At 39.5% G+C, this 27,067-nt stretch overlaps 1 protein-coding gene across 5 annotated transcripts; it reads left to right on the forward strand.

Moving 5' to 3' along the window:
• On the forward strand, window positions 1–27,067 carry SLTM (SAFB like transcription modulator). 5 transcript variants are annotated; one of them, XM_075431490.1, is made up of 21 exons: window positions 1–206; window positions 959–1,046; window positions 10,453–10,526; window positions 10,820–11,005; window positions 11,447–11,494; window positions 12,488–12,515; window positions 13,869–14,337; window positions 14,902–14,951; window positions 16,973–17,091; window positions 18,675–18,824; window positions 18,914–19,023; window positions 19,112–19,272; window positions 19,607–19,698; window positions 19,922–20,085; window positions 21,151–21,325; window positions 21,930–22,054; window positions 23,172–23,342; window positions 24,219–24,533; window positions 24,978–25,128; window positions 25,893–26,050; window positions 26,414–27,067. In XM_075431490.1, the coding sequence occupies exons 1-21, from the start codon at window positions 42–44 to the stop codon at window positions 26,520–26,522; spliced, it is 3,108 nt and encodes a 1,035-aa protein (XP_075287605.1). In that variant the 5' UTR covers window positions 1–41; the 3' UTR covers window positions 26,523–27,067. The 5 variants fall into 5 exon arrangements, with proteins under 5 accessions (XP_075287605.1, XP_075287607.1, XP_075287609.1 ...); XM_075431492.1 differs by having other exon boundaries at window positions 24,990–25,128; XM_075431494.1 differs by having other exon boundaries at window positions 19,112–19,191.

A 27,067-nucleotide genomic window follows, 5' to 3' on the forward strand; every position in this document is an offset into this window, starting at 1 on the left:
GTTTCATTGTGCGTGCAGCTGCCGCGCTCAGTCGCCCTAAAATGGCCGCCGCCGCCTCGTCTCCCGCCGCCGCCCCGGCGGCACTGCCCCCCACGGAGAGCAAGAAGATCACCGACCTGCGGGTTATCGACCTCAAGTCGGAACTGAAGCGGCGCAACCTGGACATCACCGGAGTGAAGACCGTGCTCATCTCCCGGCTTAAGCAGGTGAGAGGCCAGCACAGGCCACGGGACCCGACCCGGCCCTGCCTGGCCCTGTCCCGTCCTGCCCTGCCCGCCCAGGCCTGACCCGCCGAGGGGCCCGGCCCGCCGCCGCTGGCTACCCGGCTCCGGGGGCGGGGCCCTCGCGGCCCCGCCGGCTGCCTCTGGTGTGGGGGGCGGGATCTCTCCCTGCGCCGGTGCCGGCGGAGGGGCGAGGGTCCGCCGTGACCGGGAGGCCCTGGCGGCGGCGCGGGGCCCCGGCAGGGCGGCCCGCCCCGCGCCGCCGCCGCGCCGGGCTGGGTGTCGCGGCCGCCGGAGCCCGGGCCGGCCGGCGGAGCTCGCCCCGCGGCCTTGCGGCCCGCCTGCCGCCCCGGGCACGGGAGCTGGTCGGGCGGCCGCCGGGGCCGGCCCCGCGGCTGGCTGTTGCTGTGCTTCGCTTCCTCCTGTTTCCGTGCTGCCCTTAGTGTCGTTGCGGACGTCGTGGTGGCCTTCTGGCGTTATGCTTCCAGGGAGAAGTGTGCTGATCCTCGATAAGCTGTGCTTCGAAAATGACATTTTAACAGCTTAAACTCTTGCCGTTATCGTTAGCGTTCCCTCTCTGTCCTCCAACTTTAAGTGAAAGTATGAACCTGAAGTGTTTTACAAAATATTTCTGAGATGTAAAATAATAATTGTTTGTCTCACTGACTTCTGCCAAACTCAAATTATTTAACTTCCCACTGAAATCTGTTAAGAATTGTCTATTTTGTCTCATTTAGGCTATTGAAGAGGAAGGAGGCGATCCAGATAATATTGAAATAACTGTTTCAGCTGATGCACCCACCAAGAAACCAACTAAAGGCAAAGGTTAGGATCTGTTGATGTACATTACGTTCTTAAGGAGTTTTTTGTTGCATATATCATCTTAAAGAGGGAGTGTGGAACTGTGGCCTGTAGTTTGGGTGCAGTTGTGACTTTACTGTTTATGACTTCTCTCATGTTAGACATCTTTTGCCTTACTCATCAGTTTTCAGTCACTGTATATAGGCAGTGTATAGGGATGCTGGATATATATGGAAAATAGGTGGGTTAAGAGATGCGTTACAAGGTACTGGCTGTACTGCCTGCAGGTCCTGGAGCCTTGTTCTGTGTGTGCTGAGGCTGTGGAGATGATCCGTGAGACTTGTGGAATATGCTGTGTTAACGGAGATCCTGGCTGTGGAATGTTACAGGTGCAAAGCAGGCATAGGAGCTGCTGTATGGCTCTGATGCTGGCGATGGGTAGCTCTGTAGTGTCCAAGAGGATCTGTGCAACTGCAAAGGGAAAACTAAGAGGTTGTTTAGCCGTGAGAAGGTGCTGGACCTAGGCTAGTGGTGAGCGTACAGTGATACATGGTAGGGGGTCACTGCTTGAAGAAGATGTGTTGTGTGTGGCTTTATTAGCGTACATTTGACTGAAGCCAGGATTTGTAAATAGTGAATTTCCCGAATGGGCTCTGAAGGCTCACTGTGAAATGTGTAATTAAGATATTTTAGTTTTTTGGTTGTGAAAACTAATTTAGATTCTGTACTGATCTGTTTGGCAGTGATTGTGTTGGCTCTGTTTTCCTTTGCATAAGTATTCAAATATTGTTTTATTAGTTTGTGTTCTGGGAGATTTCTGTTTGGGTTTTTGTTTTCTGTTGTTCTGGGAGCATCCGTAATGAAGTAGTACTGGGAAAGGATTTTTCTGTTTTATGCATAGCATTCTTCATTGAACATAAATGCTAAGAATGTTCATACATGGTCAGTCTTACACCACTGTCACTTGTGTTAGGTGGAGTTTTGTGGTGGAGCTGATTATTCATGCTTTTGTGTGGTGCTGTGAATGGGGAATTTAATAATAAAATCTGTCTGCGTAGGAAGTTTAAATAACTTATCTGTGCTTTTGATACACTAGACAAGTGAAAGGAAATAAACGGTTCCACAGGGTGGTTTCATTTTCTGCTGTGACATTACTTTATTCCCACTCTGGAAAGGTAACTGATGCTTAAGAAAACTACATGAAAGCTAAATATGGAAATGCTTCCACAATTTGAGTGGAAGAGGTCTAAATGGGTACTTGTTCTGCTGTGATGAACGCTCCTCTTATCTACTGCTCTTCATCCTCGTGTTCTCCAAACTAGTATCATGATGTTCGTAATGTTCTTGAACCGGCTTCTTGTTGAGTTGTACTGTTTGGCTTCTGCAAAGGCAGTTTGCTTCCTAGTGATGCAGCTGCCTGAGGCAGGGCTTCGGTAGCTGTTCCCTGCCACCTCTTCTGTGGAATTGAGTTGTGAGGCGTATGCATGACATGTATGTTCTTAGTAAACCTCAAAGTAAAATATGATCTTCGTGAAGTTCTTATCTGCTCACTTTGCAAGCTCAGGAGTTTTTTGTCATTACTTTTTGGATTACAAATGCCTTGCGAGCAAATTTTGTGCCAAAAGTGTGAGAGGTTCATGCTGTATTAATGTTGAAGTGTGGAACAGGAAAAACACTAATTCGTCTAGGGAAAATCTTTTTTGAGCTTAACTGTTTTTTTTTCTAACTGTAAGAAACAATGTATTCTTTCTTTTTAACAATTCCTTGTGTGTGTTAACTGCTGATTCTGACGTTCTCTCCCTGTCTGGTGCTTTCTGCTGAAATATGATACTAGCAACCAGAAAGTATCCCTCAAAACTTGGAAATCTAGCATTTTAAAAATCCGTTCCCTAATGTGTCACTAGGAAACTTTCAAAGGCATGTGGGAGATGCATGCCCATCAACTGAATTCAGTAGGACTGAATTTTCATTTAAAATTAACTACCTTGATCCTCCTTGTGCTTGTACGCACTCTTCACTGTGAGTAGTGTTGGCTCCTTTACTGTCTTTTCTGACGGATTGCTCTGGGCTGTTTGGTAATGCTTGCGTCCCCCCTGCCCCACAGCTTCGGACTAATACTAATGGGTCTTGAATTATTTTACTGCTGTCCAGTGGTAAAGTTAACGGCACTACTAGTCCTATAGTATTTTTTTCCCCCATGCTACTGTTGCTGTACAAAGGAGGGTAGGAATGTTAGACACTCATTTACAAAGAAAATACAACCTCAGAGAAGGCCAGGGAGTGGGAGTAATGGATAAACCTCCTCACAGCAGCGGGAGAGAGGTAAATGGGAGGGAGGAAGGAGGTTTCCCTTCTGAAAAATTGTGAACGCTGTCCGATAGCTATCGGTTTTAGATCTGAATATCTTCTGTACCAGTTTTACTGCAGCTCTTAAGGTCTGCGGAAAAAGTGAGATGTCTAGTTCCCTAGCACTGTCTTTTAGAAAAACTTGATCTGGAATATTTATGCAGGCTGAATTAGAGGGGGAATAGTGTGTGTGGGAGTGATATATTTTTTTTCCCTCTCATTGCTATTTTGTGTGTATGTTGACAAAACTGGAGAAGAATAGGGATGAAGCTAAGAGTGGGACTTACTTTCATAGAGCAGGATATCGTAATGGCCTGATAAATTGATTTATCAACTGAGTGTATACTGCAGGTTTTTACTGGACTGTGACAAGCTTTTGACAATGAAGATGCAAAGCCAACTTGCGATGAGATAGGAGAGAAGAATAGTAGAAGATAGTAGAAGAATAAGGCCTTGACTAAACTGGTTTGAATGTAGACCTATTATCTCTCTTAAACAGTAGCTCGATAGCATCCCATACCAAGTTCTGCAGCATAAGATATTGTATGAAAAAGGAGTCATATTTAAAATAAGGAATTTGCTGACTTGCCCAAAATTGAGATAATGCAGAGGGAGCCATGTGGATCTTCATGGGGAAAATGTGTAATTAGAGGATTTTGCATCATGACTTAAAGAGTGCTTGCAGAAGGATTCTGTAATGCAAGAAGAATCCTTGATCAATTCTGTATGCAAAGTTAGTCAAAATATAATGCTTTTTTTCAGAAGCTAATGTAATTAATTATTTAGGGTAAAGAAGAACTGTAGAACAGCTAATCAGAAGCGCTGTATAGGTGATATCAGTTGGTTTTGGCAATTGAAGCTTGAAAGCTTCAACATGGAACAATACTAAGTGCTCCATCTTTAATTGTCTCAGCTGTGCCTTCCACCCTGTAATTTAATAGTAATGAACAAATTTCTCTTTCTGTAAAAAGGTGACAGTTTTTGGAAAAAGCTGTGCTTTTCAAGCCTGAAAATTCCGCTGCTTATTCTGGTGTCTAGAGAAAGTTACTGCTAATATGAAATATTTTTCAAGTGTTTCTGAAGTGAACATTCATTTGAAGTATCTGCAGTCAAAAATATTGTAGGATATTGATACATCGTAACCTGGTGATTGAAAGTTACTTTTCTGCCAAGTTTTGGAATTAGTGTGGATGAAGAACAGATTTTAGGCTAATCAATTTTAACCTCAGAGTATTAATATGAGCAAAGATGCTTATTTGCTGCTCTTCATGTTTCTAAGACCAGTTAGACACCTATTACTTCATGTTTTAAGTACTTCTCTAGTTTCTGACTGATTTCCAATTTGATAATACTATTTCTCAGATCAAATACTGACAAGTGACAGTGGCTGGCTTATACTATTGCCCAAATAATTTTGACTGCTTTATTAGAACTGTTTAGGTACTTAAACCCAAAACTGAGTTGTACACTGCTGGCCTTCAAAAGGAGAGCGGAGTGGGACAAATAATCCGTCATTATGTCATCTGTCCTTCAGGAATATTAAAATAACTATTTTAACAAACTGTCAGTTCATTATTTTTGCTTATGAGTTGTTAACATCTGTTACTATAGTTCTGTGATTTGATTTGTGAAACATGGAACATCTTCATTTTCTGTGCTGCGCAGTGAGCTTGTCCAGAGGTAGATCAGAGTTTTTCTGCCCAGTGAATCATCGCTGGGTTCTCAATTGCATTGAAAATAGGTGTCTCATGGCAGTGTTACATACATGGCATGATCTATGGGGTACTAGTACAAATGCCTTGATTTTCATCTTTAATAACCTGAGTTTTCTTTTTTTTCTCAGTAGATTTTTTTTTTTTTTTTAAGAATAAATTTTCTATATGAATCTTCTTCCTGAGCTTTGTTGGCCTGCTTTTAAAAATTCTTTTACTTTTTTAAGGCAAGCAGGCAGCTGCTTGGTTGCTGCTTCTCAGTGGCTGGTTCTGTTTATCTGCCTTGCAGTTGCTGAATGAAATAGTAATGATTGAAAAGTGACATCTCTAAACCGTTCTTGGGGGGGGTGGTGCCCTTGCGCACACAGAGCTGTTGCACAGCTCATTAGGCCTCTTAATGTTACATGGCGTGTCTTAATTGACTCACAGAGTAGGTTTGTTATTTTTATTATTGTTATTTCTAGGTGTCTGACTGGTGGTGTTCAGTCACTATATATCCCTGCAAACTTTTAAGTATTTCTGCAAGATTAAACCAGCTGTTGAGACTCTGCTCTTCCTGAAGTGTTTTGCTCAAGATAGAGTACATTATGAGGAAATGAATGTATTCTTCTCTTTTTGGAAGCATATATATAAATTACTTGTAAAGAGAACATTCCTTTTAAACGAGACTTTTTTCTTACACGTTAATGAATTGATGATTTCTAGAAAAGAACCTTTCTCTGGAGGGAGGGAATTACGAAGCTAAAATGCCTGAACTCAGTATTGATGATAGAAATTTAAGGTACTGGAAGTTGTAATCAACACTTGAAAAATAAAATGCAGGCTGAACCTTAGAAAGACTTTGCATAGATGGTTCCAATATTGCAATGCTGTTTTCATCATTTAAGTTATGTCATGCCTTATTGAAGCGAGATACAAACGGTGTACAACAAACTGTACGTAAGGCTTCTGTGTGCCCTCGGATAAGAAGAAGTAATCTTGCCAAACACTTCCTAAGTAGTTTCATTAAGGTGGGGGTGAGTGATATCTCTAATAAGCTGCACTAGAAAGTGTTATGAGTGTTTAATCATTTGATTACAAATGATGGCAAATCTTATGAGCAAGTTGGTGATTGTGTAGAGAGTATCTGACTTTGTGAAGTACATCCTTTCTAAAAACTGTCAATTACTAAGAGCAGTATCCTGCAGACATTGTAAAGACTGAAATATTGTTGTTACCCTATTATACCATTTAAGAATACATAAATAGGATAATTTGCTTTTGTTAATATTGTGGCAAATAACACTATTCAAATTGCAGCAGACGTCTTAACTAAATAACGCTATGAAGAGTTTATTCCATTGTAAAGGGTTTTTTCTTTTCCTTCCTTCCTCCTTTTTGCCTTCTGTCCTGTGTTTTTGATGAATCTTTAGCATCAGGTATGACAGAACCCCATTGGGGGTTTCAGCAAGAATACTAGAAGAAATGCAAACACTAATTCTTCCAGAATTTCATGATGATTGTGTCACTCTACTTCTGTGTAAGATGCAGGTGTCTAGTTTAAGAGTTGTCCAAAACACACTCTTCTGTAATTCTGCATACACTCAGGTAGCCTGAATCTCTCATGTAGAGGACCATGAATAGGTAGAACAAGCTTATGCTACTGTAAGGCTTGTAAATGAGATGAAAGCTAAACCTGCATAATGTTAAACCAACATTTTAAAGATGTTCAAAATCTTCTCCTTACTTCTAAGGAGAATATTAATTCTCTGTGTAAATAGTCTGTTGCAATTTTATGATGTGTAGCAATTGCTGTTGCCAGGAAAGAAATTGAGCATGGCTTATAATGGAGTGCCATCATTCCAAGGTAAATTAGTATTTGTGGTGTTAGACACCCAGATTTGTGGTGAGTGCTGCTTACACCACTGACATTTTTAGTAGCCACTGCATGGATGAAGTTGTACAGAAATTTTATCATGTGTTGACAAATTGTGTGTCATGAGTCCTGCTATGCCTGTTGTCTGCAGAAGGTCCAGCTGTTCTGATTGTGATTGTTAACATCCCCTTTAATCCCAGCTACTTTCCTTTAAGTGATACTGGTCTTGAATAAGTTCACAGAAACAGTCAGTTCCTGAAAAGTGTTTGTTGCAATCTGATTTTAGTTCTGTGAAATTATGAGCCAAGTGTGCCTTTCAGTAGCCCATTATGGATGAGTATCAGTGTGAAAAAGTTTTGAATTTTTATGGATGCTGGCTTTTTGGCAAGTTACTGTACCAACATCTGAAAACTATCTGTATCGTGGAAAGCTTGAAGGGCCACTTTAGAGCGATGCAACTCCAACCAGATCAAAGTAACCCCAAACCCAGAACTGAGCAGGAAAGCAAATTCTGCCACTTTCTAGCGTGAAGCTGTAAAGTGAAGGTCGTTGTTCAGGTCTCTTTATGCCTTGGAATACCTCTGGTACTTGGAATAAGTGAGACTTACTGCAAAGAAAGACAGACTAAAGAAAGGCTAATGAAAACATATATTATTTTAAGGCTTAATCTAGCAGCAAACAAACGATATGGATAGCTTCATTACTGGAAGGTATAATGTTCAGCCCTGAGGAGAAGGACTTGGGGGTGCTGGTTGACAAGAAGCTCAGCATGACCTGGCAGTGTGCACTTGCAGCCCTGAAAGTCAACCGTACCCTGGGCTGCTTTAAAAGAAGCGTGTCTAGCAGGTCGAGGGAGGGGATTCTGCCCCTCTGCTCCGCTCTCATGAGACCCCACCTGGAGTACTGCGTCCAGCTCTGGAGCCCTTAGCACAGGAAAGACATGGAGCTGTTGGAGCGGGGCCAGAGGAGGCCACAAAAATCGTGAGAGGGCTGAAACACCGCTGTTATGAGGAAAGGCTGAGAGAGTTGGGGCTGTTCAGCCTGGAGAAGGCTCTGGAGAGACGTTATTGTGGCCTTCCAGTACCTGAAGGGGCCTACAAGAAAGCCAGAGAGGGACTTTTTTCAAGGGCCTGTAGGGATAGCACGAGGGATAAGGGCTTTAGACTGAAAGAGGACAGATTTAGATTAGATATGAGAAAGAATTTCTTTCTATGAGGATGGTCAGGCCCTGGCACAGGTTGCCCAGAGAAGCTGTGGGTGGCCCATTCCTGGAGGTGTTTAATGCTAGGTTGGACAAGGCTATGAGCAACCTGGTCTGGTGGAAGGGTCCCTGCCCATGGCAGGGGGATTGGAACAAGATGATCTGTAACGTCCCTTCCAACCCAAACCATTCTATGATAACTTCCTCTAGATGAGGACATGTCAATAAAATACAGTTCTCTAGCTGCAATTGCAGAATCATGCAACTGACTTTAGATAGCTTTGTCAATTTGTATTTTCTGTTCACTTTAAAGTCTGGGTTCTGTTTCACCTGCAAGATTTCCTCAGGCAAAATAAGTGAATTTAAACAGCTTTCATGGTAGTATATGCTGGATAGTTGCTAAATATGTCTAGCGTCTGCTCTGTGTGTTCGCCTGTCTCTGTGTATGCTTAGCTGGATATGGGATGCAGGAAAAACTTGGGTCTTTCAGGTTGAACAGACTAAAGAACTGAAGTGTGTGAAAGGAGTAAAACAGAAGACAGTTGAATGTGTGTAGAAATCCTTACTGTCTCTCACTGCTTTTTATTTAAATTGAAGATATCTGTGGCTGTAGATTCTATCACAGAAAGCTAAAATAGGAATACAGACTTTGGATTAGTCTTGCTTTCAGGCATCAGCTGTGATGCATATCAAGAACTGCCCTTTCCAGTATAAGTGCACTCCTCTTTTGAAAGAAAGCTAGCTTCCCTAAGTATACCTGCGCTGCTGACTTTTTGCACCAGAATCTCACAAATCTATCGCCTTACAAATATGAAACAGGGATGTTTTGGGTTTTTTTTTTTAATAACATGAAATCAGCGGTAAGATATCTTTATGCATTTAGATCAGAATGTTTAGATCTCCTGTTTTGCAGTCGTAGAAATAACTTCTGCCGTCCCTCTCTTCCTGGAGAGTAGTGTGCGTCTGCACTCAGACCAACAATGTGCTATATACAGGAGTACTGTCAGAGTGCCGCCTTTCAGTGAAATGAGTAAAAACAACTGGAGTCTAAGTAAAAACCAAAACAGAAGTCTCTCTTCTTGCCCTGTAGTTGCGCAGTTTCCAGCTCTGAAATGCAATTTAAGAACTGTGTGTGAAAGACTATGGAAATCAATTACTGACAAAAATTGACTGTTCAGGTAGCAGTAATATCCGTACTGTATCGAATTTAGGCTTACGCTTTTCTATTCCTTTTGAATATCTGTGGAATTGATTTAGCCATTCATTAGAGGATGAAGGGATGAGGGAAGATATGATGTCAAAAAATTAAGCATTCAGTGCTGATCATGACTGCCATCTCATTCACATCTTGAATTGACACTGAGTTTCAGTAGAAGATAGTAAAGCTGCTTCCTAACAAACAGAACTGCTTTTGTACCTTAAGCTACTGTAAAGCATCACATAGGCTAATCTTTGATAGAGCGAATCAGAGAGACAGGATGCTCTACAAAGGGTGTGGTTGTGTGGAGATATTTGTATCTACTGTCCTTAGATCTTGTTTTTGCAGAAGATTAAGGAAATGCAATGGGTTCCAAAGGGGACTGTGTCTAGTCGTCATCTCCACAGAAGCATCTTTATTAGAGAAAAGTGTGTGTGCGCTGGAAGAATAGAATTCTTCAATGGAACATGCCCTTAGTACAGTGAAGAATATGTAGAAAACCCAAGTGCTTTGCCTGACTCAGTTCTGCTGATTGTTCCCTCTAGTGATGAAAAGCACTGAAAAAAGTGGCTTGGAAAGGCTGTGCAGTTGCCATGCTTATGGATACCTAAAACCACAGCTAGATAAAACCCCGAGCAATCCGATCATACTTGGAACTTAGCTCTGCTTTTCAGCAGGAGGTTGGGTGGACTAGGTGACCTTTAGGAGGTCCCTTCTAATCTAAATTGCTCAGTGATGCTAATTATCCTATAAAGCAAGGCCTTTCCAAAGTCTTAAGTCATAAAGTCTAGTAAACTCCAGTAATTGTAGAAACGTGTAGTTTAATGTTCCCCAGAGTTCCATTATCACTCAAAGTAGAAGGATTAGTATTAATTTCTATAATTTGGATGTAACTGCTTGTTTATGCAGCAGCACTGAATGTTCATGCTCACTCAGCTGACATTTTTTCTCCTCACCACAAAAGTACTCAATTTTGCGAGGGTTGTATTATAGTGAACAGTTCAGATAAACCAGAGCATGTAGGGAATAGTAAACTAAGGCCCAACACAATAATCAGTATTGAAAGAAAGTCTGCTCTGTGTAGCAGCTTCAGTCATTAGGATATCCTGCCATTTCAGGTAAAAAGCAGGAAGCTGATGAATCAACTGGTGATGCTTCAGTTGAAGATGACTCCTTTGTCAAGGTAATAAAAGTATGTAAATTTTTTTCCCAGTTTATATTGAAGTTTAATGTTTGGCTTACTTACAGAAAAAAAGCTTCCATTTTCTTTGCACTAATTTATGTGGAAATGTGGAGCATTGTTTTTACTGTGTTCACAGCTATGATGCCTAAGGATGTCAAGGTGTGGGTTTTTTTAAACATGCTACAAATTTTTATTATGAATGTGATACAGTATTTTGCAGAAACAGTGATTCTAGCAGTGAATTTTTTTGAATATAGCTAATACCCTTAGCTAAGCCAAGTGTCTGTTGTTCTCACCAAAAGGAAAGTGAATTGGAGACTCAGGATGCAAGTGATCAAGACGGAAATGATGAATTAAAGGAGTTTAAAGAGTCTGTTGAAGATAAGAACTTGAATTCTAAAGAACTACTATCTGCAGAAAAGAAAAGATACCACAACCTGGAGCCAGCAGAGACAACAGAAGATGCAGAAAAGGATTCTGAAAGTCAGGTACTTTCTTGCATTTTACATGCATTTTTATCAGCAAAATGTATATATATTTCTTAATGTGTTTATATTACTAGGAAGTCAGAACTAGTTTTTCAGTTTGTCTTATCTCCAAAAGACACGTTGGTACTTTTTTTCCTCCTGTTCTCCTTGACTGTGTTTGAATAGTCCTGAAACAAATGTGTCACTGATTGATAAAATCCTACCACAGTCCATACAGAGTTCCTACGTTGTCCTTTCTCCTGGTAGTAGTAGTGACATACATAATCTGAACACTGAACTGAAAGATGCAAGTCATGAGAACTGCTCATTGATGTTCACCTTATTGAGTGTGTGTCCACTTAACTGAAATGTTTTCTGAGTTAACTGAATCTCTTGACTCTCTGAATGTTTAAGTGTCTTACTTAATAGTTTACTGAGCAAGTCTCTTTCATGTTCTCATAGGAAAATGAAGGTCAAGACATAGAAGATTTCACTTTTCCAACTGTCCATGTAAGTTCTAAATCAGTTTGGTTAAGCTGATTTTCATGTCTATTTAGTTGGAAAAGTTCACTTCAGACTGGCTTTTTGTTCCAGCATGCATCTTAGAGTCAGGTGATGCAACACAGTAAAGGTAAACACTATGCGAAGCTTTCTTTCATGTTTTCTTTTATGATACAGGTAATTGTGATTTCCAAATAAGAAGTCCTGCTTAAATGCAAATTCCTGTCTGCAGTTTGGGAGTATTCAGTGCATAGACTTAGCAAGGAATATGTTTCAGGCTCTCTTAAAAACACTTCAGAGGGCTACGCCAAATGCTAGCAGAGTATATATACAGCATATCCAGGAGTTTAGAACTCCTGTTTTAACATAGAAATTTGCCTCTGGAGAATGTTTGCGGGGGTGGGGGGATGTTTGGGGTTGTGGGTGTTGTTGTTAATACTAACATCTGTAACATCTTTAAGTTCAGAAATTGATTCTGAGTTATGTGGAACTGATGTCTGAAAAGAGACATCGCGTACAGCATGTCTTGCCCAGTGAGGCTAATGATAAATAAGTAAATGCCTATTGAAATCATGCTTTCATTTTTAAGTACTTAGTAGAGGAAGTCTACCTAGTTTTCTGACTTCTGTCCTAAGCTTTTAAAGCTCATGATGGATTGCTTTCATTTCGCTGAAACTAATAATCAGCAGCGTGACATCCATTGTGAAGGCTTTAGCCAGACATGGGACAGTTTAGAAATGTCCTATTTGAGTTAAGGGAGGGAGGAAAATAGCTGCATGTTCCAGCCAATTGCAAACTGCAGGTGTTGCAGATAGATACCAGTGAAGTTTCATTCAGATTTTCAGTGATTTGACAAGGGAGATGCCCAGGCCTGGTTTCTAGATAATGTTTTGTTTGGAAACAAATTGGCTTCATACGCTAGAAATACTGTGGAAAATACGGACTATTCTGCTTGAAGTTTTAAAGTAGGAGACATTTAGTCTTGACTTCCTTTTCTTGCAGGATGGTGAAGATGAAGAAAATGAGAAAGGTATGTTTAAAGTTTAATAGAGTTCAGGGGTCTTTAGTCTGGTAGAGCAGGCAACTTTCTCTTGTAATACTCAATCTCTTTACTAATACTAGGCTTGTCTCCAATACTAAGTATCAGTTGTCTCCTTATTAAGCTCAGCACCTGGAATCATTGCAGTCAGTGGGTTTATTTCACTCCTAAGAGTTATTTTACTCTTAAGAGTTGATTACAGTACTTATCAGTTACTGTGGTGGATGTATAATGTAGTTGTAATACTATGATTCTTAATAAAAACCCATAGTATTCAAGGACTCTAACGGTAAGTCTTGATGCAAAAGCTTCCAACTTGCACTGCAGTAACTGATGTTTAACCGAGTGAAGTGATAACACACTTACACTGACCTTGAGCACCCAACAAATGTACGGACCATCATATGGTTGGCTTACTGTCACTTAGAAATACCAGTTGTATATAGGATGGTAAAACAAGTGTTTGGACACCTGTGGAGTGGCTACCTTTTTTTTTTAAGCTGTGCTCATTAGTGAAACTATAGAATATAATGCATATGGGCAAACAGACTTCCTGGACAGAAGTCTTAAGGATTTTACGTATTGTGGACTAGAAAGGACATGGAACACCATCACTTTACGCAAGATGGAATAAACACATTACTGAAGTTACAGGATAAAACTACAGACTCCACATTTACGAGGGACCCTATGGCTGAAGTGTCTCATCTGCACAAATCCAAGAATACGGTTGGAGATGCCTGTGTAGGACTGAGGTGGAAAATCGATCCAGTGGATGAAGACTGAGAACCATTTGTCTACGAACTCTGGATTAAAGCTCACTCCTCCATGTTCTGCAGCAGCCTCGTACGGCTAACTTGACTGCCAAACAACTGCTTGGAAAGGAAAAGCAAAAGAGAACACCAGCGTGGAAGACTGTCTGAAATTCTCCAAGACTGTTATTCTTTCGGATTTGGGAAGGTTAGAAGTCCTGGAACCAGGAAGAATCAAAGACAGATGAAATCAAACTGTGAGCGTCCAAAACTACTGTTTTCTTCTGGAACCCTAAATCCTAAACTGGAAAACGGATACGTCTTATGAAGAACGGGTATCTCCAGGATGGAACCATATTCTCCCTCTTAATGTTTTGGTTATTTGTCTCTAGAAAATGTGTTTTTGCCATGAAGATTAAGTGATCCTGGGTAAAGGATTTATATTTGTGTTAATACACCTTGTGTTTTTTTTCTAACCTTCCATCAGTGCTAATAACTGGCTTTGTATTTTCTAGGTCCTATTCTAGCTTATGCATATGAAATTGTTTAAACTTCTTGTTTTGCCATATTTATTCCTGTTAAATCCTCTTAGATAAAGCAGGTTCTGGTGATGGTACACAAGAAGTATCTAAACCTCTTCCTTCAGAAGAAAGCCTAGCTGAGGCTGATCACACGGCTCACAAAGAGATGGAAGCTAACACCTCTGTGAAAGAAGCTGAGGATGATAACATATCGGTTACAATCCAGGCTGAAGATGCCATCACTCTGGATTTTGATGGTGATGACCTCCTAGAAACAGGTAAAAATGTGAAAATTACAGATTCTGAAGCAAGTAAGCCAAAGGATGGGCAGGATACCATTTCACAGAGCCTGGAGAAGGAAAGCAAGGACTATGAGATGACTGAGAACCATAAAGATGGTAAGAAGGAAGACAGCGTGAAGGGTGATGCCGTCAAGAAGGAAGCCAGAGAAAGTTCAAAGAAAGCAGAATCTGGAGACAAAGAAAAGGATACTTTGAAGAAAGGTCCCTCGTCTACTGGGGCCTCTGGTCAAGCAAAGAGGTTTGTTTTTCTATGTCAGTTCTTTACGATACTGAGTACCAGCATTCAATAAGATCACTCTACATTAAGGGGGTAGCAGCAAGAATCTTATAAGTAGTATCCTATGCTCCTGCCTATAGATTTTTTTTGACCGCCATAAGTTACTTTTTAAAATTCAAGATCTTCGTATAGACACTATGTCCTACTGATTGCATTGTCGAATTGTCAGCATTTATTTATTTTTTTCAAATTGATGATTTTTTTAAATGTCCTTGTGATGATGGTAATGAACAGCTATCAGTTCTAAGAACGCAAAATGAAGTCAAGTCCCCGTCCTGAAATCTGGAGAAGATTGCCATATATCCACTGAATAGAGTTGTCAGAAAATCTAGATCTTCAGGCATCTTGGGGAAAATCAGTGCAAGAATCCATAAGGGAATCATTTGTTCAAATATACAGTCTAGCCCTTTTTTATTTTTATTTTTTGAAATGTTAACTCGCCTATTAGTATTAGTAGTATAAAATGCAACACTTATCAAATTCTGTATTTTCAATTTTCTTCTGATGTTTAATTTGCTTCTCTAGCTCTACTAAGGAATCTAAAGAAAGCAAGGCAACATCAAAGGATGATAAAGGTAACTATTACAAATTAGGGTAGTATTGCCTTGAACTAAATGCTTCCCTGTTTGAGAAATTGCTTGCCAGTACTAATATGGCTTAGATAATTGAACTCATCTATCTGTAGTAAATTATGCTAGAGGTACAGCAGTCATTAGCTATGCGTGTCTGGTTTTTTTTTCCTCTCATGCCAGATTCCTCCTAAGATCAAAAATATTTGTTCTAAAGACTCAGTGAAAATATATTCTCCTGTTTCAAAATACTTTTGGGAGCAAATTCCACTTAAGGTTTCCCAATTCTTTGTTTTGATGAGAAGGTGTAATTTTCAGATAAGCCTGCTGTAACTTACATACTGCGGTTTGGGCTGATGTTATACGCAGAACAAGCAAAAAATAATTGCAAGTACTTAAACATAATGCAAATGAATTTTTTTGTATTGTTTTTAGTTCTAGCTCATTTTTAAATAAAGTGAGCTCTCAACCAAGTGTAACAGCTGAGATGCCAGCTAGTAAAATGGCAGTCGGGGCTGTTTAGTGCATTAAAGTTGGACATACTTGTCTACCTTGGAGCTTCCGTCTGTTACCATAAAACCCTGTATTAGGATTACAAATTCACAGAGTGGAGCTCAAGAGCACATTAATGCCACTGGTTATACTAATGCTTCATAGTTGAACAAATGCATTTGTATAAGCTTATGTGTCTCCTTATTTTGCCTACTGGCTCTCTGCCAAAAACGTTTGTCACAGAACCTCTTGCATATATCACTAGTGGATGAACGGAGCTCTACCCTACAAATGAATTTCTGAGGAGAAAGTTTTGTGACAGACGTGATTCAGTCTTCTGTAAATGCATATCTTTTCATGATACCTATATGCTTACAATGAAATTAAATGAAGATGCAGCAGATCTGCTTTCATGTAGCATATATGATAACTGTAATAGTAACTGTCATAAGGCTGTCTTAAAATCCATAGCCAAAGCCACTATAGTGGCTCTTTAATGATATTTAATTATATTCTAAGTGTATCACGGTTTATCAAGATATCTAGGATTATGAAGATAATCCTAGTTTGATGATAACTGAGATTTGTTGCCTTTTGCTCTTAGTTCATCTTGATGCATTGAAGAAGGAAAACTACCCTTTTTCCTCAAAGTGGTTACGTTATCTTTTAAAACTCTGCATACCACCAGATTTTCCAACTCTGTAGCTGGTGATCCAGTTCTGGTCTTGCCTGTATGACTGGCTACATTTTAACATACTCAAAAGCAGTTCATTTAGCAGCAAACAACAACAAGCTGAACTAAATAATATAAGACTAAAAGATGTTTGGAATAAGATTAGATGTATCTCTTGAGTTCTTAGTTCTATGTTGTTGCAAAAATGGCTAATACATGGTGGGATGGGTGTTGGTGTTTAAGGCACATAATTTTTTTTCAGGCTTTTCTTTAGTATTTTCCTTAGTATGCGGGAAGTCGTTTTAGTGGGTTCCATCCAGCACTACATCCAGCAGTAGTTTTAAAAACCTGCTGTGGGTGGATGGCAGACACTTCAAGAAGTTGTGGAAATTGAGCACGTGATTCTGGAGGCTGGGTTCTGCTAAGTCTCCCCTATTTATTTACCTTTCTGCTGCCTCTTTGGTAATGTGAGTAGTGTAAAGAAGTGGTGATGACGAACAAATGTTGGGTGCTAAAAAGTATTTTCTTGGATGGAAGTTACTGATACGAATCAGAAGTTGAAGCTAAATGTACATACCCAAATGAGGGGTAAAGCATGCCTTTAATAAAGAATTGTATGATTTTTCTAGCTCTGTCATTTGGGTATAAGTTAGCCAAGCTGTTGGTCTCAATACATGGGTAAATGAATGAAATCTTATGGCATATATTTTTTTTATATAGAAGTCTTTTCAAGAAAGGTAACCGGATAAACAGTTACTTAAAGGTAACAGGCTAAGTTACTCTTTTCAGCAACAGTTTCATTCAGTGTTCACGGTACCTTTGTCCCCTTAATTTTTTGGCTGTTTTGTAAAACTTGTTTCAGGAAGCGCAAGCAGTGTTAGTGGTAGCAGTGGAAGCTCAACTAGAAACCTCTGGGTTAGCGGACTGTCTTCCAACACAAAAGCTGCCGACTTGAAAAATCTCTTTGGCAAATACGGAAAGGTATTTTGTGGGGTGTGGTAACGTGTGTTGTGTGTGTTTCCTCCTTCTCCTCTGTTCAATTCTAGAAATTGAGTAATACTTGATTTAAATAAAAGTCTGAGATGAAATGTCAAACCAGTGTAAATTAAAAAAACCCGGTACTTCCAGCATCTAAAGTAAGAGTGCATGCTTACCGGAATATGTTAATTTTATAAGAAATTTTTCTTTCTGTTGAGGTAAGATAGATGCAAAAGAAATATCACCAATATGACTAGTCAGGAGTGGCTTTAAAGAGTTTTTTTTTTTTTTTAGTTGAATTACGATGGCTGTTTTTGCAGCAACTATATTTAACCGTGAGTGTAAGATAATGTGCTAAGTGGTAAAATTGTAACATAAACAGTCTTTATAGAACCTCCTGCTTTGGGAGACTGTTTTTAAAATGTGTTCTGAGGGCTTATGAATGGGAAAAATAGGTAAAAAAGAAAAGTGACAGTTAATGTCTGTTCTTTTAGAGATTCTTAATGACTTAAATGATTTTGTTTTACGGGCTGCTTAAACTAAGTCTGTTTTACTGGATTTTGGAAAAATGTAATGTACAAATACCATAGAACAATGCAGAAGCCATATAAGCTAAGCAGTCTTCTGAAAACAGTTTTTGTTGCAGTTGTTCTAATTTTCTCAAAGGAGTTGCTGATAACTATGTGGATTAGTACTGTTTGTGTAAGCCTGTGCAGTTACGACATTACTGCATATTGAGAACTAGTTAGAACCTTAGCACTGTGACTATCAAGTATGTGTACTGATTATTGGATATCTGATTTTTATAATGAATTTAGTAGATAATTTATGCCTCTGGAAGTGTTGAAACCTGAGAGTATATTTTGTTAAAACTTCAATTCTTTGGCTGTTTTTCTGTAAAGATACTTGGTAGCTGTATTTGCTTAGCTTCCCAGTTTTAAATGAATTGGGAAATGCTGAATTGCTAGATGACTGTCCCATTACGGGCTGCTAGACAGATACAGTTGTGACATTAGAGCATGACTACATCAAGAAGACTGGCTCCAGTAGTTATAGAAATTCTAGCAAGGGGCAGGAACACAAAGCTTAATGCTTCCTCAAGCAGGTGTCAAAGAGCTGGTTGCTGAAATTGCTTAACCGACACATTTGCTAGATGCCTTTGAAGAATGGGCTCCCTTGGCAAGCTACTCCGTAACACTGCTTATACCTTCCTGCCATTAATTGGCAGCTGCTGACTTCTTTGGGGGGTTCATCTGTCAGAGATGAACTGTCAGATTCACTTCAGCGGTGGTTTCTGTGAACGAATTTTGACAGTAGCTGTCAAAAGAAGCAGTCTGGTAATGTGCATGAGGTTGTGACTGGTCAAAACAGGACATAAGCATTAATATGCCTTGATGTGAAAGTTGGGATAAAGTTCTCAAAGCTGCAACTTCCTGCAACAGGCTTTTGAGAACTTGGAGGGTTAGTCTGTGTAGTGGGGTATTGGGTTTGGTTTTTATACACTAGGGTAGAAATATTATTGGAATACCATTGCTTTCTTACTAGAAATGCCTCTCTCAAAACCTAAATTTTACCTGTTTATGTAGGTACTTGGTGCAAAGGTGGTCACAAATGCACGAAGCCCAGGGGCAAAATGTTACGGCATAGTAACAATGTCTTCCAGTACAGAAGTGGCTAGGTGTATTGCACACCTTCATCGAACAGAGCTGCACGGACAACAGATTTCTGTTGAGAAAGTAGGTTTAATCAGAAGAAAATTTCCCAAAACAGACCACCTTATGCAAGAATCTGTATTAAGCTGTTTGCTTTTGGAATAAAAATACAGGTGAAAGGCGATCCCTCCAAAAAGGAGTTGAAGAAGGAAAGTGATGAGAAGTCTGGTTCGGGTAGAAGCACGGGAGATAAGAAGACTGCATCAAGTGATAAAGCCAGCAAGTAAGAAATGTCATGTGTCTTCTGAAGCTGTGAAAATCCTTTAAGCTGAATTTTCCTCATTGCATTTGTGTGTTTCTTTCCTAACAAGAACTCCGTCAACCAAAAAAGAAGACAAGAAATCTGAGAAATCTGAAAAAAAAGAAAGTAAAGAAGCCAAGAAAACAGAAGGTAAAGATGAGAAGAGTGATAATGGAGCAAGTGGCCCTAATCAAGAATCCACTAAAAAAACTGAAGAAAAGAAAAGAATAAGTATGCAATATAGCCATGTTTCCTCCTGTTGAATCTGTGTGTCTGTTTTGGGGCATGTTCTTGCTCTTACCAGAAACCAGACAATTAAAGAAGTGTGTTTTTTCTAGACTCCAGTAACATATTACTTGAGAGTTGATGTAAAAGCCTCTGTATTTTATATTACTACTTAATTACAGGCATGTGCTGGTATGCTTTTCCTACCAGTAACAGTTTAATTTAGAGATTTAGAAAATTCACTAAGAAAAATCTGTAATAGGCAAAAAGGGGGTGTGTGTGCGTTTTGAACCTTTTTTCTTTACTTTTCTTTCGTTTTTTTTTCTCCCCCCTTCACTAGGTGGTAAAAGCCCAGGTCAAGTTGTAGTTTTAGACCAAACAAAAGGAGACCAAGGCCACACTAGGACAGTTAGAAGGGGAAGGTTTGATAAAGTAAGTATCTATAAATTTAATGCAGTCCTCACCTGATTTGATACTACCTTACAGTTGATATTTTAATTGAAGAGTCAATAAATTATCACAATCTGTTAAGCTCAGATAGAAGCTTTGTATGCTTTGTGATAGCTAAGTAATTAATGATACTTGAATGCAGCATCCAGAAATCTCCCTAAATGCATGAGACTTCTGAAATAACCATTGTAATCTCTTTCTGTAGCCACAGATATTGAGGAACAAAGAGCGTATTATTCAAGATAAAGTGAAATTCAGGGAATACAGGGGTAGAAAGGATATCTTGCCTTTTGAAAAGATGAAGGAACAGAGATTGCGAGAACACATGGTTCGATTGGAAAGAATACGACGAGCTGTTGAACTCCGAAGGTAGTAATTCAGCTTTTTGCTAAAGGCTATCTTATACATTAATTAATCAGATACTTTATTTAGAACCTAATCAGAATAGATTCTGTCAAGCCTTTTACTCGGATGTTAATGTCTGGGACTCTACCTGACAGTATCTTTTTATAAATTAACAGACTCCAGAATTTTTGTTTAATCTTTTAATAGCCATATATGTACACACATAGCTTAGTGTTTATGGTAAGGGGGTGTATCTTTTAAGTGTTACCGCATGCCAGTTTTCTGTGTGAAAAGATGAGAAGCTGACTAGGAGATGTGGCCAAAAATAGTGATTGGGGTTTTTCTGTCTGTTAGTTTTCAAGCAGAGAACTGTTGTATATCTAAATGACAAATCAAGCATAATACAATCTTGTCCCTTTAAATAAAAGGATGAAATGGCTACACTGTTCTGTTCCGCTCTTTGCGTATGGCCAAAAGTTTGCAGAGGATAGTTAAATGACTTGTGTTAGCTGTGTTTCCCTAAACAAAAGAATTCCCAGCAAGCATAAAGCTTAAAGAAGAAAACACTTTTCCTGCTTCTTGTAAGCTGTACTATGGGAGGTGGGAAGAAGAAAACAAAATGAAGCTGTTGACAAGTATACCTAACCTGTGCAAGTCAGAGTGGTCATGTTATTCTGTCTTATTTTTGGACAGAAAACAAGAAGTAATTTTTTTGTTAGCTTCAAGAGGGAAAGAGCTAAAATAGCATTTATTTTTAAGATCCAAGTCATATTATTTGCCAAGCTGCTGTTATTGGCTGCCAGATGACAACACAGAAATATGAATCCAGCATAGAATACATCCATAATGATGATTCTTGATATAACTTTTCCTAGTATCTGTTGTCTGCTTAAATGGGTCTGTAGAATATGCTAAAACCAGTTTGGCTGCTTGGGGCGAAAAGGAGTAGACTTCCGATGCCAGGACACCTGTCAAGAGCTTACTTTCAGATAGTTTTTAATGTCTGTGCCTGAAGTGATGTTAGTTTTAGATAACAAAATTTTTCAGATGAGTTTCCGCTATCTCTTTTTTTTTTCTTTTTCCCATTAGGCGGAGAGAAATTGCTGAGAGGGAGCGTCGTGAGAGAGAACGCATACGAATAATGCATGAACGAGAAGAATGCTTGCAGAGAGAAAGGGAACGATTAGAAATTGAAAGGCAAAAACTAGAGAGGGAAAGGATGGAACGGGAGCGTTTGGAAAGAGAGCGTGTTCGTATTGAACAGGTGTGCATATTTATCTTTTGGACTGTACTACAGTATCATTTGGGAGTATAATGCAGTTTGCAGTGAATTTTTCTCCTCACCCTTCCACTCAGCCTATAAAAGAAACAACCAAATATTACATAATCCACAACATACAACAACAGTAATCTTTACCTTGTTTGCCTGATTTGCGAGTAATTTGATGGCACATTCGTGCTACTGGTTTATGTGATGCCTGTACTTGTCTGTCTGAAACTGAAGTACAGCAGATCATGCTGCCCATACCAGCCTTCCGTAACTTCACTGGACTTTTCCTAGAGAATGTTACTGCAAACTTAACGAGATGTGTTTCTGGGCAACAAATACAGTAACATGGCAAGAAATTACCTGGAGATATTTCCACGTAACAGCTAATAGCTTCTCCAGATCTGTTGTCTGCTTCTTTAGAGAAGTATTTCTTACGCTCGTTAATCTTAGATGCTATCCAAGGATGAATTATGTCAGATAGCCTTTAATAGAAAACTATCGAGTATTAACTCCATATACTTTCTGACTGCTCTGTTGGTATCGCTAATAAAGAGCTGTTTTGTTTGTTGTGTTTATTCACCCTTCTCTTTCATGGTAGGAACGTCGAAAAGAAGCAGAGCGTATTGCTCGTGAAAGGGAGGAACTTCGTCGACAACAGCAGCAACTTCGTTACGAACAGGAAAAGAGAAATTCTTTGAAACGTCCACGCGATATAGATCACAGGTAATCTAGTTCTCACACCATTGTTTTACAGTGCTTAGTAAAAAGGAACAGCTACTAGCCTTGAGTTGGACGTGAAAATGCATTTGTACCTGAAACAAGTTTTCACAGAAGAACTGGATTTCTGGTACTTGTTTGATTTTGAAATTGGTTTATGCCAAGCATGAAACATAGCTTATCTGTAGGAGAGAGTTTAGAAATAAGAGATGCATCCCATGAATTAATTCTTACTGTACAAAAAGAGCATAACGCAATTCAGTGCGTTTTCTGAGAAAAGCTTTCTTCTGCCTTAATGGCTGAAATTTCTAGATTCTGCTTTGTTAAGAATTCACATTTCTGGTAAATGGATGGTTCAGGAAGTCGATGTGATGGCTTTTAATTTTTACTGAACCTGATGACATCTATCGTCTGCTGTTTAAGCCACATGAATTGAACTGGTTTTGATCTTGATTTGAGTATAAGAATAGAACCGAGACCTTAGCTATAAAATTGACATATCAGTGGTACAATGGAGGGTAAGTGTAAGTCGTCGTGGTAGATATAGGAGCAGAACACTAATATTTCTTCACCAGAGGAATAGACACAGCTTCATTTTTCAAGGCTACTGATCATACACTTCAGTGTCTCATGTTGTTATAGAGACTCTGTACCTGCATGTTCCTAGTAAGCAAGGCTGTGATGTTTCCTACACTGTTCTTTTCTGAGAAAGTTGTTCCGATTTGTGGGTGGTTTCTGTTTTGGTGTTTTGGTTTTGTTTCTAGAGGGCAGTTTTTGTTTCCTAGAAGGCTATTTTCAAGTAAAGTTTTGCTACAGTGATGTTTTTGTTGGGGTTTTGTTTTGTTTCAAACTGCCCAACGCAGTATACTATTGCTTAGATTTTATTACGTATTTTATTGACATTTTGTCTCTTTAATTTGTGCTTCAAACAGAGGGGTGTTGGGGGGGGGGGTCTTAAATGATGTTGTTCACTACGATTTAAAGAGTCTGCTTTTGTTAGTGGCTTTCCAAAGGTCAAATGAGTGTTTTTAAGAACAGACAACTGACTCTGAACAATTTTTGCCATATTAGGCCTTGATTTGGATACATGTAACTGATGGGGGTTCGCTTGTTTTGCTTGAAGGAGAGACGATCCTTACTGGAATGAGAGTAAGAAGATGGCTCTTGATACAGATGCACGTTTTGGTCACGGTTCAGATTACAGTCGCCAGCAGAACAGGTTTAATGATTTTGATCACAGACAACGGGGACGATATCCAGAAGGTTCTTCTGTTCCATCATCTTCTTTTGATAGGTAAATTTAGCTAAGCTGGTATTTGCCTGCCAGTATCTCTGTGGATTTCACTCTTCATTGTTCAAAATTTAAAGTAGTGCCAAAGGCTTTACACAGTTCTGATGCAATGGAATTGCAGTAGTGTCCTGAAATTTCTTGTGTCTTCAGGACTGGCTGTTTATATCATGGAATCTAGTCCTCTTTGCTCTGAGAATTTTAAATTAGCTGCCTGGTGGTCTTTTTTGAGTGACATTTTGAAAGAATTTTTGCAATTAGTCCTCCTTCACATCTAGTCATAAGTGGGTTCCAATGGATTAGATATGTCCTACTTGGTAACTTACCTCCTGAAGAAACAAGGCTAAAAGCAACTGATGTAAGGAGAGTTAAGAGCATTACTTGCATGAGTCACATTCGTCAGGATCTATGCAACTGTGTAGTAAATGCGGGTTCCAGATCCAGCTTCATGTTTCCATCAAACATCTTAAATAACCAGTTATAAACTTAAGACCACATAATTGTAGCTTCTGGACTTTCGTGCTGCAGTGAACTAGAATTACATTTTCTGGCTGACTCAAGCAATGTAGCATTCCCTTTGCTGCATACTAGGCAAAAAGGAGGCCCTGCAATTGCTTAAATTATACTGACCAAAATGTGAACAGGTAAATGCATAAAGACATGTTAAACTTGCTGTAAGAACTCCAGCTCAAAATTGTAATTGTAGAAATAAATATAATTTGGGGTGGGAAATATCTTTGAGGTATATACCACATATGTAGTAATAATCATGTAATATGAAGATGAATAATATTTTTGTATACTCACGCATGTGCTTACATGTGCAGAGAAACTGGAAAATGGGAGACAAGCAAATGACTTTTTCCTGCTTTAACAACTTAGGCGAGAACGTTTTCTAAATCAAGGTGAAGCAAAAAAGACTCGCCCAACAGCACGAAGAGAAGAGCCAGGGTTTGAGAGATATCCTAAGAACTTCAGTGAGTCCAGAAGAAATGAACCACCACAACCACGAAGTGAACTTCGAGACACAGACAGACGAGAAGTGCGAGGAGACAGAGATGAGAGAAGAACAGTGATAATTCATGACAGACCTGAAATACCACATGGTCGACATCCAAGAGAGACTGGTTCAAATCCACCTAGGCAAACAAATTGGAAGAGCGAGGGAAGCATAAGCACAGACAAACGGGACGGCAGGTAAAACTTGCGGGCTAACCAAGAAACTAGTGAAGGAACTGACTGTTGCAGAATTTATCCATAGTAGCAGTTCCTCAAGAATTGAGGTGTAAAGAGAGAACAAACCCCTCCTAACGAATGGCAAAGTCACTGTCCAAAAGAGTTAGAGAAAAATTGTGTAGGTTGTCACATATGCTAAACCTCACTGTAAACCTGATGCTGACTCCCAGAAGTCTGTGCTTAATCATGTGTAGCAACGTATAGTAAGGAGGCTTTTGTGCAAGAGTACAGATGTAAACAAATGACACGTAAGCTTCCAGTAGTGAGAGAGCAACATAGATCTAAAGGAACGTTTCTAAGATGTTAACTGCAAGTTGTTAGGAACCAAAAAGGCATGGTTGAAGTGTGCATGTGCTACAGTTTGGTACCGATTCTATTATACTGAAACCAAAATTTTGATAAAAGCAATTTTTACAGAGGTGAGCGGCCAGACCGATCAGGAAGAGAAGTGTCTGGACACGTGAGAGGTGCACCTCCTGGTAGCCGTAGCAGTGCTTCTGGCTATGCAAGCAGGGAAGGAGAACGAGGTGTGATGGGAGAACGAGGTGGAGGACAAGTGAGTCATCTTCTTGTGTTTATGTGCATGAGTGAGAGATGGGAAAATGCAAAATTGCACTGGAAAAATGGCCATATAGCATCATCGTTATCATCAGCAAGCATTCTGGCTATTTTCAAGTTACTTTATTTTAAAGGTTCTTTTTTGCTGGGTTTTTTAATAAGCCAAGAAATTGCAGAAAACCTACCCAGTTCTTTTTATGTCTAACATCTTCCAGGTAGATCAGAACCATACCTGAATGAGTTGCTGATAAGGCTTCTAAGGATTTGTTGTCATCGGATGTTTTCAGGATGTTCACCTTACACTGCCTGCTACTTGCCGTGCAGTTTGTCACTGTGATCTGTAACGTGCTACTGAGAGAAAAACTTTCCGTAAGAGTTGTTTGTAAAGTCTGCAAACTAAATTGCTCCATGCTACTAGATCGTGAAGCATTTTTTAAAAAATAGTGTTTCTCTTTATATAGCTATAGGGAACATGCTTGTCAGTTCAGGGCAGAACTGGGAGTGAAGTATGCGTTCATGGAACTTCACTCCCTGCGTACCCAGACTGTCAATATTGGAAATCAGTTTCTTTTTGTTACTTAGAGTTATTTTTAACGGGACTCTTCTAAGCATGAGTTACCTGCCTATGGCCTGAAATCTTAAAAGATGCTTGACTTCTGTGTATTATATATAAGCTGTAAGCTTACCTTTCTTGAAAAGCTTGTTTCCCGTTGATAACGAAATACACCTTTCATTCTGAAATGACTATTGCTTTCTTACTAGCACTATAATGAGGACAGACATGTCGTTGAACGCCATAGCCGTGAAACTGGACCAAGAAAAGAATGGCATGGACCTAGTTCTCAAGGAAGTGGGTACCATGACACAAGGAGAATGGGAGACGGCCGTGGAGGAGGTGGCATGATGTCTCCACATACAAGGTACAAATCTGACTCCTTCCTCTCCGTTCCCTCTTGAGCTCTCCAGGCTTTGGTGGCGCTTAGGAAGCGTAATAGTCTCCGTGCCAGCAGCATTGCTTTCTGTGGAGGGCTTGCTGCTGCCCAGCATAGAAACCACCTTCCCGTGGCCGAACGCGGCCTCACAGTGGTCGTAGTGCCGGTATTGTTCAGCTGCACAGAAGCGAGTGACTTCTTGCAAAGTCTATTTTCTGGTGTGGTTTCAAGTCTCTTTAGAGACTTACGGTTTAACAGCTGAGTGACATGAGAAGTAACAATGTTCTTACCTGTACACCAAGAATTTAGATACTTACCATAACTTAACTTTTTTAAAACCTTTGTTTCCAGTAACTCTTCACCAATTAATAGAGTTGTACAGATCACAGGCAATTCCATGCAGAGGGGAAGTGGCTCAGGATTTAAGCCATTTAAAGGTGGACCTCCACGAAGATTCTAAGATCTACAGCTGATTGGTTTCAAGATAACTTATTGAAATCTCTTGTAAACTTTCTCTGATTAAAAACAGGAAATCTTGTCTGGAAGTCCTGGTTGAATTTTTTTTAATTTAACATGATTACTTTCCTCTCAATTTTGGAGGCATTTTAATAGTTACGTTGTAATTTTGGATAGTTTTTGTGTATCTTTGATAAGCATTTTCCCTGAGGCACTAGAGCTGTGTAAAAACAAATTGGAACCAAAATATTTGTTAATCCTGTATAAAAGAATAGTTTGCAGCCCTGTGCTAGTAGTTTGATTTACCAACATTAGCTCTGTGGTGTCATGCTTTAAAGTTAGCTACTTCTCACAACATACACAACAAAACCTCCATTTTGAAGGTTGTCCAGGCTCTTCTCTCTGCTTTCTAATTTGTAGAGAAATAAGATTGTTCTTTCATTACTGGGTATTATGTAACCTATTTTTGCAGAAGGTACTGTTACATTGAGTGCATTTATGTGTATTCTTGCAAATGTATTCTTTTGAAATAAACCTTCATATTCTGTA

This window comes from Opisthocomus hoazin, chromosome 10, assembly GCF_030867145.1.
Source record: "Opisthocomus hoazin isolate bOpiHoa1 chromosome 10, bOpiHoa1.hap1, whole genome shotgun sequence".
Classification (NCBI taxonomy): domain Eukaryota; kingdom Metazoa; phylum Chordata; class Aves; order Opisthocomiformes; family Opisthocomidae; genus Opisthocomus; species Opisthocomus hoazin.